This window comes from Lemur catta, chromosome 3 (genome assembly GCF_020740605.2).
Source record: "Lemur catta isolate mLemCat1 chromosome 3, mLemCat1.pri, whole genome shotgun sequence".
Taxonomy (NCBI): Eukaryota; Metazoa; Chordata; class Mammalia; order Primates; family Lemuridae; genus Lemur; species Lemur catta.
In genome coordinates this window covers 45,296,101-45,313,775 of record NC_059130.1, presented here as the reverse complement: position 1 = coordinate 45,313,775, position 17,675 = coordinate 45,296,101, and the positions used below count along the sequence as shown (strand labels likewise).

General features: G+C 35.3%; 1 protein-coding gene and 1 long non-coding RNA gene across 3 annotated transcripts in view; one reads left to right on the top strand and one right to left on the bottom strand.

Annotated features, from left to right (window-relative positions):
* The window catches only part of LOC123635338, a 33,636-nt gene extending 33,340 nt beyond the window's left edge, over window positions 1-296 (top strand). Inside the window, exon 3 of the long non-coding RNA XR_006734101.1 lies at window positions 254-296. This is a non-coding gene — a long non-coding RNA (uncharacterized LOC123635338). The remainder of the gene's footprint in view (window positions 1-253) is intronic.
* The window catches only part of NME7 (NME/NM23 family member 7), a 190,149-nt gene that overhangs the window by 70,014 nt on the left and 102,460 nt on the right, over window positions 1-17,675 (bottom strand). For both annotated transcript variants that reach the window (XM_045547425.1, XM_045547426.1), the window contains exon 10: window positions 13,739-13,840. In XM_045547425.1, coding sequence (XP_045403381.1) covers window positions 13,739-13,840 — 102 coding nt within the window. The remainder of the gene's footprint in view (window positions 1-13,738; window positions 13,841-17,675) is intronic.

Genomic DNA, 17,675 nt, shown 5'->3' with positions numbered 1-17,675 from the left:
CACTTGTGTAAGAATGAAAAAAATCTCACCCATAGTACTACAACCAAGTACCTTTTCCATGACATGGTTGACAACGCTGGATTTTATCTATCTTTTTAAATTTTGCCAGTGTCATTGGTTTAAAAAATTGTGTCATTCTGTTTTAATATGCATTTCCCTAATCAGTAAGGCTGAACATATGTTATGTGAAAAGGGCATCTATTCTGTGCATTGCTCCTCATCAATTTTTTTTCTCTTTTTTATCTTCCTCAAGTATGGAGTCATAACCAACTGACCTTTAAATAGGTTAAATGCTAAAGAACGGAAGAGAACAAGAACTGAAGAAATGTTCCTGGTCTTTTGTTGGTTGACTGTCCAAGGAGATTAAAGTTCAGCTCTCGCCAAAAGAGGCCCATCCTGGTCTGACAGCATGTCGGTTTTTATGTTGTCTCATAAAATTGCAAAATTTTCTTGAAAGAAGATATATACACATACAGTGTAAACTTGGTTAACTAACCTCCAGTTAATAGACTCTCCAGATTATCCAGTGCTACACATTCATTCCCTGTGTAACATATTGATTGGTGGTAGTGAGCACACGGCCATCCACAGCAGTAAGCTTCATCCTGCTATGCACAAGCATATTTTTTGAAGATCTGTACAGCCAGTTTTACTGATCTTCTGTGAATTTTAAAAGTGAATTATGAGTTAAGAGAAACTTCATCCTCATCATGTTTTGTAATTTTGGAGACAAACTAAGTATACAGGATTTCAATGAGAAAGTGCTCTTCAAGGTGAAACTTAAGAAGTTGGCTAGAAGCAGGTGGTTTGAAGAGAGAACTTATATGATGGAATAAAATTAAACGGGGTAGACAGCCTAAATATTGTTCTCCATTGTTTGTCCCTTTTAAAAGATTGGCAGCTCCTTTTCTAAAGTGTTCTCTCAGCTTGGTGAAGAAGGGGACAGTCTTGTTTGAAACATGACTTTGGAACCTGTGGTGGCTTCTCCAAGTCCCCTGGGTTCCTTGATTCATTTAAAAAACCCCAAATCTTTTGTTTGAATTTTTTGCCATGTCAAAAAATGAGAGGTCCAAGTTAAATTCTCATAAGAACATCAAAGATCCTCTGACTAGGAAAGAAGGCATCAGGCATTGGTACAGTTTGCTTCTTAGGATAATTTTATTAAAGAGAAAGGAAAAAGCCTTAGTAACTTTTCCCAGGATCATATTAACATTCAAAGGTGTTACTTATATTCTTGTGAAAAGAAATGATAGGTGCTAGTGTCAAACTGAAAAAAAAAAGAGATGACTCATATTTATCAAGGTTGCTGAATACTAGCTTAGCATCTTATTTTGAGCTTTAGGGGCATAACTGAGAAGCAAGTAAGCAGTTAGTTTTCAGGGTAAACTAAGGCAGATGAATGGATAAGACAGATGAATGGATAAAGAAAATGTGGTATATGTGTATGTGTGTGTATACACACACACACACACACACACACACATACAATGGAATATTATTCAGCCATAAAAAGAAGGAAATCCTGCCATTTGTGACAATATGAATGAACTGGGAGGGCATTATGCTAAATGAAATAAGCCAGACAGAGAAAGACAAATACTGTATGATCTCACTTATATGTGCAATCTAAAGGTATAAACTTTCATGTATAAGATAAATAAGTTCTGGGGATCTAACGTAGAGCATGATAATGGTTAACAATACTGTATTAATACCTGAAGTTTGCTAAGAGAGTTGAAATACTGTGAAATATACATTTGGTCTTAGTCCTGGCATATAACTCCTAAAATTCTTGGAATCCTCCTAGTGATAAGGTACTTTTTTGCATGCTAATGTATGCTAATGAGCTGATTGGTGGCTGACATCCCCTAGGTAGCTTCAGGAAAGACCAAGCCATGATTAGAGGGTTGGGACTCCTAATCTCTGGGGAAAGAGGTGATGGTTAAGTTGATCACCAATGACCAATGATTTAATCAATCATGCCTGTGTCATGAAGCCGTCATTAAAATCTAAAAGGACAGAGTGTGGAGAGCTCCAGGATAGGTTCCTGACGGGTGGTGCATCCAGAGAGAACATAGACGTTCCTCGCCCCTTCTCATACATCGCCATATGCATCTCTTCATCTGTATCCTTTGTGATATCCCTTATAATAATAAATCAGTAAACACAAGTGTTTCCCTGAGTTCTGTGAGCAGCTCTAGCAGATTAATTAAACCCAAGGTGGGGATTCTGAAAACACCAGTTTATAGCCAGTCATTCAGAGGCACAGATAAAACAGCCTGTGTCTTGCGATTGGCACAGGAAGTGGGGGGCAGTCATATGGGACTGAGCCTTCAACCTGTGGGATCTGCCGCTATCTCCAGGTAGATAGCGTCAGAAGTGAATCAAATTAGAGGACACCTACCTGTGTCTGCTGAAGAATCCTCTGCAGAATTAATTGGTTGCTGGTAGGGGGAGAGTCCCACATACTTCTTGGTGACCAAAGGTCACAGAAGTCTTCTGTGTTGATTGTTGTGGTATAAAAGCAGAGGGAAAACTGTTTTTTTCTATAAAGAGTAGCTCTTAAATGTTCTCACCACACACACACAAATGTGAGGTGATGGCTGTATTAACTAACTTGACTGTGTTACTCACTTCACAATATTTACATAGCTCAAATCATCATGATGTGCACCTTAAATTTCTATAATTATATCTGTCAATTATACCTCAATAAAGTTGAAAAAGATAAACCTGAGAGAAATATACATAAAGGAATAAAAACTAAGCAATATTATACTTTGTTCTGAGAACAAAACCAAATGTAGCATTCCAATAAACTCAGACTATGGAGAAGTCTTCTATTAATATATTGCTAAGTAAAGGCCACTGGAATGGCCTAGATTTGCACTGTCCAATATGGTAGCCACATGTGGCTATTAAGCACTTGATATGTGGCTAGTTTGAATTGAGATGCATTCCAAGTGTAAACTGCATGACAGATTTCAAACACTTAGTACAAAAAAAAAGAACAAGATTATAAAAATCCCATTAATTTTTATATTGATTATATCCTTATAGTTTGGATATATTAGTTAAATTAAATATATTGTTAAAATTAATGTCACCTGTTTCTCTTTAGTTATTTTACTGTGACTACTAGAAAATTTTAAATGTATTACATTCTATATGTAGCTTGCATTATATTTGTATTGGACAATGCTGACACCAAACCATCCAAACTGTAAGGTCTACTCTGTCTATCTGTACCCCTCCAGCCCTCAATCATATTCCTTCAGCCTCAGAGCCTAACACAACAGTAGGATGAAAAGTCACATAAGAAAAAAAGTCAAAAAAAGTAGTATTCACCCCATGGCTTTCTCCCCTTTAGAAAACCAAAACTATCGTGTGCATTTGAATCGATTCCATGGTGTAGCTTTGTTGTGCTGGTTGCAGCTTCAGTGTTCACTTACTCACCTCCCAGAGCCTAGAAGCTGCACTATGACCCAGCACCCTCACCCAGGCACCAACAGCAGTGGTAAATGTGCCAAAGGTTTACATTTTCCTTTTCTATAGACCCCACTACCACTAAGGTTTTGGGATATAAGGAGGATACATATCTCAGAAACTCAAATATCTTAGGCCTAAGTTTTAGAAATTATGTTCTGAAAATTTGGATGCCTTTGTCATGCCAGTCAGGCTCTGATGCCCCAGGCCAGATCTCCCTTCCTTGTCAATGACCACCTGGCACTGGGCTGCCTCTGTGTGTGAATACTCTTTACCTCACTCAGGTTCTGACTCCCGATAGCAGGCTGCTCCCCTGGATCGCATGCCCTCCCGTCTGTGCTCAAGATCTGACACCCCATGCCAGGTCACCCTTCCATAGGGAAACCATACTGACCTCACTTGGGCTTTGAAACCCCACATTTGGTTGTCTTTCCAAGTTTGAACCTCATCCTATTTGGGCTCTCACATCTCATGTGTGGATACCTGCCTCTTCTTAGATTTCCTGTTTAATAGAACTTGGATATTCACTCATATCTATTTTTTACAGATCTGTAATATCTGATGAATCATGTCATAGTATAATATGACTGGTGAAAATATAAGGCAGATTCAAAGCCCTGAGGAATCCTATATTCTGCTTTGAAAATTCTCATTTGTTCAGTACATGACTCTAGACATATTCTTCCATTCATTTGTTCCACCATCAAGTGCTTTTCACATGCCAGGTACTCTGCTACATGCTAGTAATACTAAGATAAATAAAACATGACCTTAAGGGCAGACTTTTAAGGAGTATGCAGACAGTAAAAAATAGAGTAAAATTTAACAGGTGATATAAAAATATTAATAGGGTACAGTGAGGGTACAGAAGAGGAAGTAGCCAATTCTGAGGGTGGAGTGGCCAAGAAATAATTCCCAGATGCTTGAGCAAAGTCTCAAAAGTTAAGGAGGTATCTCTGCCAATAAAAGCAGCACACAGAAACAGAGATGCAGGGAGAAAATGAAGAACAGCACTGGTTTATTGAGGAAGAATAAGCAGTTTGATATTACTGGAGGTGAGAGTGCAAATGTAAAGCACAGAGGAGAGGAGAAACAATGCAGCAAGAAATGAGGCTAGAAGTAGAAAGAGCTGTATCATGGAGGACTTTGAATGCCTTCTTATGGAAAATAAACTTTTAACTATTCACCGTAAGGAACAGGAAGCCACTGTAAGGCTTTAAGCTGAGGAGTACAACTTTTCTATTTATATTTTAGGAAGAGTGCTGCATCAGGAGCGTTGAGGATGAACATGAAGGGTAAGACTACAAATCTGAGAAAATTGAAGAGATAATAGAAATAGTGAGGCTATGCAATAAACTATGTGGCATTGGGGATGAAGATACAGAGACAGACACTCAGATATAAAGGAAGTATATGCTGTAGGACTTGGGACACAAATAGATGTGTTGGGATAAAGGAGAGGAGAGAGTTTCAGATGATTCCACAGTTTCCACATAGGATGATAGTAGTGACAGTCATAAAAATAGAAGAATGTGTGAAAGGAGAGAAAAATGTGTAGGAAACACTGAATTTTAGGAGCACTTGAACCATAGGAGAAAGGCCTGGGCTAGAGTCATGGATTTTGGAGTCATCAGCATATAAACTGGTAGGTAATGTGTTATTATATTAATATTTATGGTTGCATCCAGGGAGAGCCTATAGACAGAAGAAACAAAAGGAATGAAGTCCTCAGAACACCCTCATTTAAGGGACAGATCATGAAAGAGAGTTCAGCCAAGATAGATGAGTCACAGATGAGAGACAGGAGAACAAGGAAAGAATGATTATCATAAAAGTTAGTGGAGGGACTTCTGACTTCCGTAGTGTAGGATTTGCTTGTATTGGAGAAATATAAACAATTAAAAGCTCTACAGTCCTAAAACTCTGAATAATATATATAAAAATTAGAGTGGATTGAAAGTAGAAAAAGCTGAAAGGATTCAACCCTTAAAAGAAAGGAACTACACTGAGGTTCACATATAATATTAATATCACGTATTATGTATTTTACCAGCAGGCTACTCCCCAGTGTGGCAGGTAGAGCTCAAGCAGAGAGTATCAGTATTATTGGCCTGAACAATCAGAGCATGAGGTTTGGGATGGCTGGAGCAGCTAGAAATTCAAAGGGGGGGGAGGGGTGGTGATCCTGGGAGGAGGGATCCAAAAAAAATCTGTGCATAAACTCCCCTCAATTCCTTGACTGACCACTGAACTATGCATGCACAGGGCAATTCCCAAAGAACCCAGGGAAAAACAATAGCTGGAAGGCTGAAAGATTAATCAAAATTTTGATAGCTGCTCACCACAGGGAAGAATTCAGAGTTTGAATGTGTCAGGATAGAAGGTTTGACTAATACCTTGGGTTTTCAATTTTAAAACCTCGGATAGCCATGCCTTGGGGGGAAAATGCCATGTAGAGAATTAAGGAAATCACTCCCATGACTAAGGGAAAAGACAAAAGAGAGCCACCCTGACAAAGCCTAAAACCGGTAATTTAACTGCATGTGAGAACTAAACCTAACACTCTTCAGAAGATGACAGAATCCCGAGTCTATACAACATATCTTACATGGTATTCCAGAATGTAACTCAAAAATTAATAAATTTCCAAAGAAGTAGGAAAATGTGATTCATAGTCAAGAGAAAAATTAGTCATAGGCCGGCAAACTTACAAGCAAACCAGAGGTACAATGAAGATGTTAAAGGAGCCATAGAAAAAGATAGAATAGAATGTGAAGAAAGAGTTTAAGGAAAGTTATGTAAACTATAAAAAAGAACCAAACATAAACCTGAGGACTAAAAATTATTCTATCTGATATTAAAAATTGAATGAAAGAGAAGAGAGGATCCATAAATTTGAAGATAGGATAATAGAAACCATCTAAACTGAGGCACAGAGTAAAAAAAGATTAAGAAAAATGTATAGGGCCTCAATGGCCTTTATCAAATGGTCAAACATCAATGAGAGTTACAGGAAGGGAGAAAATAGGAAGGCTAAAAATTTGACAAACTATTGGATGAAATTTTTCCAATTTGATCAGAAACAGCATCTAAAGATACAGGAATCTCAGTGAATACCAAGCAGAATAAGTACAAAGAAAACCACAACCAGGCCCATAACAGTCAAACTGTGGAAAACCTAATAAAAATCCATGCTAACTAAGATCATATGGAATTGACAAAGATGTGATATATGGATTAATGTACTTTAACAACCTAGAAGATACCACAAATCAATAGGAACAAAAAAGAGCATTCAATACAGGGTGCTACAACAATAAGTGAAACTTGGGAAAGTGAGGGGATAAAATCTATACCTTACACCATAAGCAACAACAAAAAATTCAAATGTATCAAATAATTAAATGTAAGAAGTAGAACTATGAAACTACTAGAAGAAAATATAGTTTTCCAAATAGGCTGTATCATCGAAGCTTTTATAAAAGCAACCCAAAATGAAAAGACTGATAAAATTTTCTATATACTAGAATCTTCTCTAGGTAAGGTGAATTAAAAGTTAAATGGAGAAAATATTTATAATACAAAATACAACTTGAACATATAAAGAGCACCTAAAAATGATGAAAACAGTAAAGAACTGATCAAAAGATATTAATCAGACATTTTATAAGCCAAGACATATAACCAACAAATATGAAGAAAGTTCATCCTTACAAATAGTTAATATTAAAACAATGAAATAACCATTGCATTTATTAAATTAGAAATATTTTAGTTTAATAATCCCTAATCTTGAAAACTATATTCTCTTATATGTTGCTGGCAGAAACGTAAATTGGAACATACTTTCTGGAAAATGGTTTAACAATATATGCTAAGAGCTTTAATATATCTATACCCTCTGACTCAGAAATTCCATTTTTGGGAATCTCTTCCAAGGGAACAAATGTACACAAAGACATATGAATGTTCAGCTCAATTTGGTTACAATTATGAAAAATTGTACATACAGCTATCAAGTATAGGGAAACTGCTAAAAAAAAGATGACAGTAAACAGTATATTAAAATCATGGTTTTGAAGAATGTTTAATGACATGAGAAAATGCTCAATATACTACATAAGTAGTGTATCATGTTCTTTAAAGCAGTACACACTCTTTGATCCCAATTAATTTATAAAATTGGTAACCCTGGGTGATGGAATTATGGGCCACATTTTCTTTATAAAACTATGCAATTTCTACATTTTCTATAATGGCCACATTATTTTTATAACCACAAGGGAAAAACATTTAAAAAATTAAATTCCAGAAAATAGAACAAGGTCTTGAAGAAAAGAGAGAGAGGAAGAATAAAGAACAGATGGGAAGTTTTAAAAAAGAAGGGAAATACATTCCTCTGGGAATAGAGTTGAGAAGGTGAGCATGAGTTCAGAAATAGGCAAATTGTGCGAATGCAGAAAGTTACGAGACCACGAAGTAGGAGATACTGTTATCTCTTGAGTGGAGAGAAGGATGAAGTCATTGTAAAAGGGGTGAAGAAAATCATGAGGAATTAAAACAATCATTGTGAAAATCAGCAGAAAGAGAAGACTAGGAGTTGGGTGCATTGGCTCACACCTATAATCCTAGCAGTTTGGGAGGCTGGGGTTGGAGGACTACTGATGCCAGGCGTTCAAGACCAGCCTGAGCAACACAGCAACACCATCTCTACAAAAAACAGAAAAATTATCCAGGCGTGGTGGTGCATGCCTATAGTCCCGGCTACTTGGGAGGCTGAGACAGGAGGATCACTTGAACCCAAGAGTTGCGGCTGCGGTGAGCTATGATGATGCCACCACACTCTAGTCCGGCAACAGAGTGAGACCCTGGATCAAAAAAAAAAAGACTAGAGGCACATAAAAATAGATTTCTAGGGGTCAGTACTGACCCGGCTTCATTTGGAGATCATAACTTGTATCAAGGTGAGCCTATACAACAATGTAACTTTCATCTAGTGGAACTTTTCGGTCTATGCATGGGAATGTAGTAGATAGACGGTTGAATTGATCTAAGTTTGGAGTTGTCAGGGTACAGCCAAAGAGAGAAAAAAACAATGTTCAGAATGTCATAAGAAGGGTGATCAAATAGATGTCTAGTAAACCTAGGTGGGATCGAAAAGAAAGTTAGAAAGTGGTAGTAGTGTCAGAAAAGGGAAAGGTCCAAACTCCAAAGCCTGAGAGTCTTAATCAAGTCAAAGGTGCACTGTGAAGAGGATCAAGAGACCCAGGGGACCAGGAAACTGTGACAGACTTTACTATATTAGAGATCGGGTTTGCTGAGGTGACTCTTCTCTGGATGTCAACAAGTAAGAGTATGGCTGTGGAAGAAAATTGAGAATCATAATGATTACAGATTAATGACAGAAGTCATCTTATTTTACCCAAGTTGACAGTAGAAATTGGGATGAAGAGAAAGCACATGACCAGGGTTTCAAAGCCTCCAGTGAACAAAGGAATGTAACCAGAATGTCAACAGATGACAGAAATAAGTGACGTCAGCTCCCAAACATTTCTCTTCCAAGTTTACCCCACTTCCTACATATTAATGAAAAAATCTGCATTTCCAAAACATTATGATACTTCTACTTTAATTCTGAAATTGGTAAAGGCTACCAGGTAATAGAGAAAATACTACTTTGACAGTCAAATGAATGGGAAGCTTCATTAAAATTTGTAAAGCCACACTTTGTATATGAAAATACTTGATCAATTCAATCCCATAAGGGGGTAAAGGTTTTCAAAGTATGACAGCAGATGAGGGTGAATATTCACTGTACAAAAATATTCAGATTCCATTAAATAAAAGCCTTTACATTTTAATTACTGTGATTTATATAAAATGTTTCAGAAACACAGTTTTCATAAACAAGGCATATCTATGTTAGGTTATTTTGGCTTGTCAGATCCACCAGTCCAAGAACAAATGTGTTCTGCACAATTATTCCAGACAATTTAGCACTTCTTTGGTGACTCTCTGAGTTTCCTAATGGCTCAGCAGGAAAACTGCCAACCTACTCAACAGTGAAATTCTTCAGCAGGTGTAATCAAAACCTCTTCCAGAGGCAAATCTGGAGTGAGTTTTCTGCCTAGGTAGATTTATTTTCTGCAGGTGATGACGTGCTGAGTGAATGCATTTCCAATTGTAAGTAAACGTGAAAATTTTTTCTATTCTGTGCAGTGGGCCTCCAAAAGTTTTCAATCACTCTTATCAGTAAAATATGTAATTATATCAAAACATGTATATATTTCAATAGATTAAAAAATGTACTTTATCAGTTTACACAGGATATTTTATTAAAACTTAAGCTCTTTCTTACTTTTTCGATAGTAAGTAAATAGAAATTAAAATATTTCCCCCCAACCTAATGAACTGTCTTGTATACTACTTTCCTCTTTGAACACCACTTCCAGAGAGACTGAAAGAAATCTTGTTCATACATGAGTGTTCTTTCCAGCTATAAGACCATGGAGAAGGAATATTTATTGCCTGGTCATTAGGTACCTGGCAATCTTCCAAGCACTAATTATATTTACACCTCTTGTAACTCTGGGTCTTTCTTTAGATATGGAAATGACTAGGCAATGAAGAAATGAATTTCTAAATTATGTTAAGATAGTATGATACGTGAATAGATTGGAATACCTATAGTTTAAAGTGAGATTGCTACTTAATTAGCAATTCTATCTCCTGCTAGAGCTAGAACATAAGTTTCACAAGGAAAAAGACTATATTTGTTTGATCATTAACATAAACCTAGTAGCAGCTAGCATAGTGGGTGGCATATAATAAGCATTCAATACCTATTTGTTAGACGGGCAGGGAGAAAAGAGGGAAAGAAAAGGAGGGAGAAAAGGAATCAAATGAGCCAAAGGAAGCTGGAGACCAAATGGAAAGTGACATTTTACTGTCCTCAAAGCAGTTTGACTATAACTATTATGTATTGCTTCTGATTTGAAACCACTCATCAAAGCTGTATGGTCCTGCTTGACATACTGGATCTGTGCTTAGAAATAGTATATAATTCAGGACCCTGAGACTCAAGAGGAAAATCAGTTCTAATAACTACATGCCTCCTTCTTTAAAAGTTCATTGACTTTAAGATTTTGTGATAAAATAAAAAGTATTTTTCTTATTATAAAAGTAACATAGCACTTTAAAGAAAATTAGTAAAATATAGGAACGTAGAACTAAAATATTATCATAATTCTACCTCCCAAAGACAACCATTGTTAACACTTTACATGTTAAATTAGTTCCAAATTTTAAAATTCCTGTGATGTGACTTCTATAATGCTCTGAGGGGCTCATAAACAACTAAAATGAAAAAAAAAAACCCCACAGTGGAATAATTCCAACCATGCTTAATGAGGCAAGACACAATTTGCAAGAGTTTGCAAATTGAGCTACCATGAGGTTATAAACTACTTAAGGAAAGATAACTTATTCTAGGCATCTTTATTATGCCCCAGCCATAGGACTTAGCAGTGATCTTTGCACATACTATTTACTTGTAAATGTTCATTAAATAAATACCTACAAAAAAAGGCAATCAACATTTATTTTTCTTTGCAAAATTCTTCCTTCAATGATCATTTATCTGCTCACTCGCCAGCTCCTCCCCAATGACCTCATCCTCTGTCGTTCCCTGCCCTATACTTTAGCTCCATCACTAATAAAGAGGTTGCTGCAGCCCCAAAGTGATGCTGCTTAGGCATCCATAACTTTAACCATATCATTTCCCACCTTCCTCACTAAGCTAAGTTCTACTCATTCCTCACAATTTAGCTCTAATGTCATGTTCTTTAAGAAGTCTTCCGTGACCCTTGTCACCTATCTGAGTCTGTTTTCTGTTGCTATAACTGAATAACTGAGGCTGGATAATTTATAAGAAAAGAAATTTATTTCTTAACAGTTCTGGAGGCTACAAAGCCCAGGACTGGCATTGGGTGAGAGCCTTCTTACTGTGTCATCATGATGGAGGGTGTCACAAAAGTAAGAAGGCAAGAGTGTGCCTATCAGGCTCAGGTCTTTCTTCCCCTTCTTAGAAAACCACCAGTACCACCATGGCGGCCCCACCCTGATGACTTTATTTAATCCTAATTACCTCCCAAAGGCTCTTCCTCCAAATATCATCAACATACAAATTTGGGGATTAAGTTTCCAACACATGAAATTTTGGGGAACTCTTCAAACCATAGCATCACCCATGCCCAATCTAAGTGCTGTAATTCTGGGCTTCCACAGTACCTGCAAATACCTAACAATGCAACTGCCACAGCACATGAAAATTAGACACTTATAGTTGTCCATTTATAGAATGTAAGCTCTTTGAGGCTTCTATCTGTATATTCACAAATACTTGCACAGGCTCAATGAATGTCTATTAAATTTATTAAATAAATGAGAGAACAAACATCTCATTTCTTTTTTGTTTTAGTTTTTATCTCTTTAATTTACCCTTCTTTGGCCAGCTGATCATTCACAATTTTAATTATCTTTATATAAAAAAATTCCTCTTGGCCATCAAACAAAAATTAGAAATTTAAAATGTCAAAATGGCAAAAACTGAGTTCGACTTACTCACTAGCCAAAAAGTATCCCTTCATAAATTCTTGTGTGATTAATATTCAATAAACACTCAGCATCACCACCACTTTCTCCCAATGTCCTCTACAACACAGTCACATTGTAATCATCAGTCTTTCACAACCACATGTATTATTTATGTCTATTCTTCTTTCTCTCTGAATAGATACAAAGGAGGTCCTGCTGACTTTCGCTACTGATGTCATCAGGGGTGCTCCTTTCTATTTCTACAGCCTCTCTGTCTTTAATCTTTTCCAATTTAGTTTTCTCTAGTTGCATTAAAGAAATAATTCAGTATGGTCAAAATTAAGCTACATATAAGGAATTCCTGTTTCCTACTATGTGAGATTCAAATTATACAGAATCTACAGTTCTTTGCCTGGCTTTTAAGGGCGTCCATCTCACACTCATCTTACTGGACTCTCCAACTTATTTCCTCTATTTAAAACAACATATTTCCTTGTGCTTCCAGGTATGCATTTCCCAATGAAGCCAAGGAAATATTTTTTCTGTTTACCATAATAAATTTGCAAATCCTCTCATTGTTGTCTTGTACACGTTAGAGTTTTTCCCATTCTCTTTGTGCCCTGATTCATCTTTCAAATCCTTGTTTGCATCTCTCTTTCTGAGTTTTCTTAATTACCTTCAGGCCATATTAATTGCTCGTTTACTATACAATCCTTCAACATTTGAATTTTACCTGAAATAAAATATTTTGGTTCTTATTTGTATGTTGCTCTGTACATTGTCTAAAAAATCTTTATGTGTGTACTCTTAGATCATTGACAACAGATATATTGTTATCCTCTACTGGGCATAATCTAGCAGCAATTTCACACAAGATAATTTCTTAACAGGCACTGTTGACTTAGTGTCTTGCATCTAAGTGTACTCAATAAATGCTATGAATTAAATTATTAATAAATTGAATTGGCTACTCATTTTCAATAAACTATTTTCAATTGATAGTGAAATAAAGGAACCACAAATTTAAATTAGAGTTAGTGTTTAAAATCAGTATTATTTCCCATAATCCTATTCAGCTTCTAACATTTACGTGGAGCTTTATCATACGTATTCTAATGCTGCTTCTACTTTTCAACGACCCCGCCTCTACTCTCTCTCACAAACACATACCACCAAATGTCCACAGGAAAAAACCCAAAAGCAGATTGAAAGGTACACTAGAGAATATCAAGTTTCATGTAAGTCTCACTGCTTGTATTTATTCCTGTTTTGCTATGATGCCACCATATTAGTATTCCTCACATTTAGACCTCTATTTATAGAGCCTCCCTATGTCAAAAGATAATACCTTAGATAATTTCTATTATAAAATTTGCAAAATTAACTTACCTAGATAATTTAGCAAGAAGAAATAACAAAAGTAAATGCCATAGTAAATGTTTCTGCCATTCTATATTGTCATTAGATTAATAAAAATTTTCTTTTTATTGAAACATTACATAAAAATAATGTAAAATGCTATTTTGACTAAAAATTTATATATAACATTCACTTTTATATTATTTTTTAAAAGGAACAAACGAAAAATTTCAAACCTATTAAAATATTTAGTTAATGGATAACACAAACTAGATTGATATTTTAAACAATAACTTACAGGATCAGCAGGTCCACAGAATTCTCGAAATGTCTTTGTAAGATTATTCTGTTGAATCTCCATTGCTACACAAGGGCCAGAATACATTTCTGTCACCATCTCCTACGACATACAAAAGAAACAAAAGAATTTAATAAACTTTTACCCCTTCTCTTTTAATTATGTAACTATTCCACTAATCTTGTTAAAGTCGTCTTTAACTTCTCCCCATCTGTATCCCACACAGCAAGCAATTTCCAAATTCTGTCCATTTTCCCTGCAAAAATATTTTTTAGATATGTTCCCTCATCTCCATTCCTACCAACATTCCTACCACATTTTTTAGTGTAATGCTTTACCACCTGATACTTTCATTATTTGAAATTATTTTCTAATATATCTTCTTCTCAAAGGCCTTCCTCTCCTTGAACACAGTGTTCTCAAATTAACATTCTTAAAAATATAAATTTCAAAGAATTTCTCCTGAAGAATCTTTTAAAATCATAATGTGTTCTAGCAACAAGAAATAACAGGAACAAGATTTATTCTCCCACATTAAACCTCTAGAAACTAGATAAAATGCATGAAACAGCAGTTTTCATACACTGGATGACAGACAGCAAAGGACTATAACCCCGAGAGTAGGGAAACAAATGAGGTGATCAGTTGTATAACTGGTCCATCTTACTGCCTGGAGGCAGTTTCCAGACCCCAGACCAGGCAGAGGAAACACAACAGAGCTCAACAGTTTCAATGAATTGAAGAGACAAAGACTGAAGTTCAAGGAGGCTGTAGCTAGAATTTGCAGAGCAGAATACTGGAGAGATGTGGGGAGCTATGCAGAGTGTAAGCTACAGGATCTGCACAGAAGTTCACATGAGTCTTTGGCTAAGAGTCTGTGGGAAGTATAAAGGAAACTACCTGAGGCTAAGGGAAGAATTACTAGAAAGCAGTGGATCAAACAACTCACAGAGATAGCACAAGGCTGCAAAGAGCTTGTGCCTCTACCCGCCAGAGCGGAAAGTCCTCATATGGAACCTGTTTGTTTCCTTTTCAGCGCTTTGACGTCTGTGCTTAGGTAGTTGTATGTGGGATCATTCGATTTAATGTCTATCCTCACCAGAACATAAGCTCCATGAATGTAGGTAGTATGCTTTTTTGTTCATCACTGACTGTCTGGCATTATAGTAGATACTCAATATACATGTGGTGAATAAATGAATCATAACACTATGAGACAGGAATTAACATCTTTTTATGACTGCAAGTGTTGAAATATAGGTATAAATGATCAAAATGAAATCTACTGCCAAAGAATTATATCAGATTAAATAACAAAAACAATAACATCAGCTAATATTTATTAAGTACTCTTAATATGTGAGACTGTTTTACATGATTTATTTAATTCTCACAATAATCTCATAAGGTAGCATTATTCTTATTTTATACATGGGTTAATCAAGGCTTAAAGAAGGTAAATAAATTGTCTATGGTCACACAACTGGAGGATTCAGGATTTGAACCTAGCATATGACTCCACAGTAAAAAACAAAAAAGAAGGGAACTGAATTTAGGAAGTTGTGGGCTGGTCGCAATTAATTTGGGAAGATATGAAAAGTATATAGTTTGAAGGAAGTAATGTGGGAAAACCTAAAAGGGTAGAGTAACAAAAACAATTTGGTACAATAATGTACTGTTATTGTTTCACCCTATATACTCTATATGTAAGTAGTTCATTTCATACCCCTGTATCAACACATCTTAAATTTAAAATAAAGAAATGGAACCACTAATGTGACTTTCAAGAACTTTAAAAACATCAGAGATTACGTACCATTCCTAAGAATATCATTTACTTTGAAAAAACATTACTGGGATAAAAAATTCTTATTTATGTTTGGGGAAAGTTTTCAAGAAGTTTTCTTAGTTTAAATAAAATTTTATATCATATAAACACAATAAATTCTCATAAAGACATCTGGATATTGATATGTGGTGATTCATATATTCTAGTTCATTTTCTCATTGACAGACCACTACAATAATGACTTGATATATTTGTTTTAAGCTGAATAGGCTGTTTTAAGCTGAATATATAATCATAAATATTACTAAAAATTACTCACAAAGAAATAATTTCTCTGAAATAAGGTAGTTTTTTCTTCCCCAATAGTGTATATTTTCTTTATTCTAGGCAGGTATTTTTATTATTATTACAAGATTTTAAAGGTAAGTATATTAAATATCTTACTGAGAAGATTACACAGAAGAAAGGATATAAACACCAACAATTCTGGGCTGTCCCAATATTAGCTATCATATTGCTACTGTCATCCGAATTACTGATTTCTTAAGAGAAATGATACACCCACCTAGCTATGCTCTTATCTTTACCTTCAGAATCCCAAGATCAAAAAGTACTAAGAGCAAATGTCTATCACATAAGCAGAAAATACATACATGGTATTTTAAAGCACAATATAGCAGACATTAAAAGTTAGAGATGGGTTTTTAAAAAAGTGTTTTTCCAAAGGGAGATATGGGCCACCTCAAGTATATACATAAAACATTCGTGCTCGAAACTGCTATTTGTTACCAAATTCAGTATTTCATGATATTATATGAGGATATAAATAAAGATCAAGGCTGCTGTGGGATTTGCTTCCATGAGTGTCTTTACCTTATATATAATTAAAGTATAATATAATATAAAGAAGGTAGTTGCCTTTAACTATAGTTTTTAAAAGTCAGACTGAACAAATAAAAGGAGAATAAATATAAAAGATTTAAAAAATGGAAAACAGTTGTCACTGGTTGAATAAATAATTTTAAGATAAGAATACATTTTAAGATCTTTTCTATTTAAGAAAAGAATGGCCATAACACTAAGATGAAAAAGCTGATAAGATTAAACTTTGATACGCTACAACAAAAGGGAAACAAAAAACCCATTCTGGTCTTTCTAAAGAAGGGTGGAATACAATCAGTATACCAGGCCCAAAGTAAAATATTTCATAATTGACTTTTATTGTATAGGGCTAATTAAGAAAAAGGCTCTTGGACTAGCACATTTTTCTACTTTTAAGATAGGCTTAAAGGAAAGGGCATAGAAAAGTGAGAAGGAAATCTAGTCTCATTATCATGAATAGTGAACTTTATGCCATAGTTTTGAAAAGCCAAAACTCTCCATAAAAACACCTTGGGTGATAGGCAGTGTACTAGCACAAATGTTCCTAAAATAATTCGATAAAGAGGAGGGAAAGGAAACTAACTTTTGTTAAATATCTACTGTGTGCTACATTAAGGAACAAGATTTGGCTCATTTGAATATAGTCATTTGTTTTCAAGAACACATTTCATTGACTTTTGTATAAATCCCTTCAAGTCATTATTTTGTCACTATCAGTCATACTTTCAGTTTATTACACCTGCATTTGCATCGTTAAGGTAGATAGTAAGTACTACTGTGGAGTGATAACTATATTGTTAAGAACTATATTTTTTTTTTCTATTTTTTGAGAGATGGGGTCTTGGTATGTTGCTCAGGCTCGTCTTGAACTCCTGGTCTCAAGCTTCTTTGTACTCCCAAAGTGCTAGGATTACAGGCGTGAACCCTGGCACCTGGCCAAGAGCTATTTATTTTTAACTTTCTAAAGCATTTTGGACAGTCTTCTACTCTGAGTAAACTAAGACTATTAGATAATGTCAAAATGTGTCAATATCCCAGAAAAGTTTGTCTTGCTGTCAATGCTTTTTTGTCTTTTTTTTTCTTCTGTATATTTTGGTTTAATAAATGAAACAATATTATATTTTCCACTGGCTCTCAGGGATAAGAATGCCCCAGTCACTGGATATGATCACCTACCAGCTAGCAGAAAGAATACTTTAAGGAATACTTTCATGATTATAAATTATACTGAGATCCTCAAGATCTGAGATACACAAATTGTTTTCA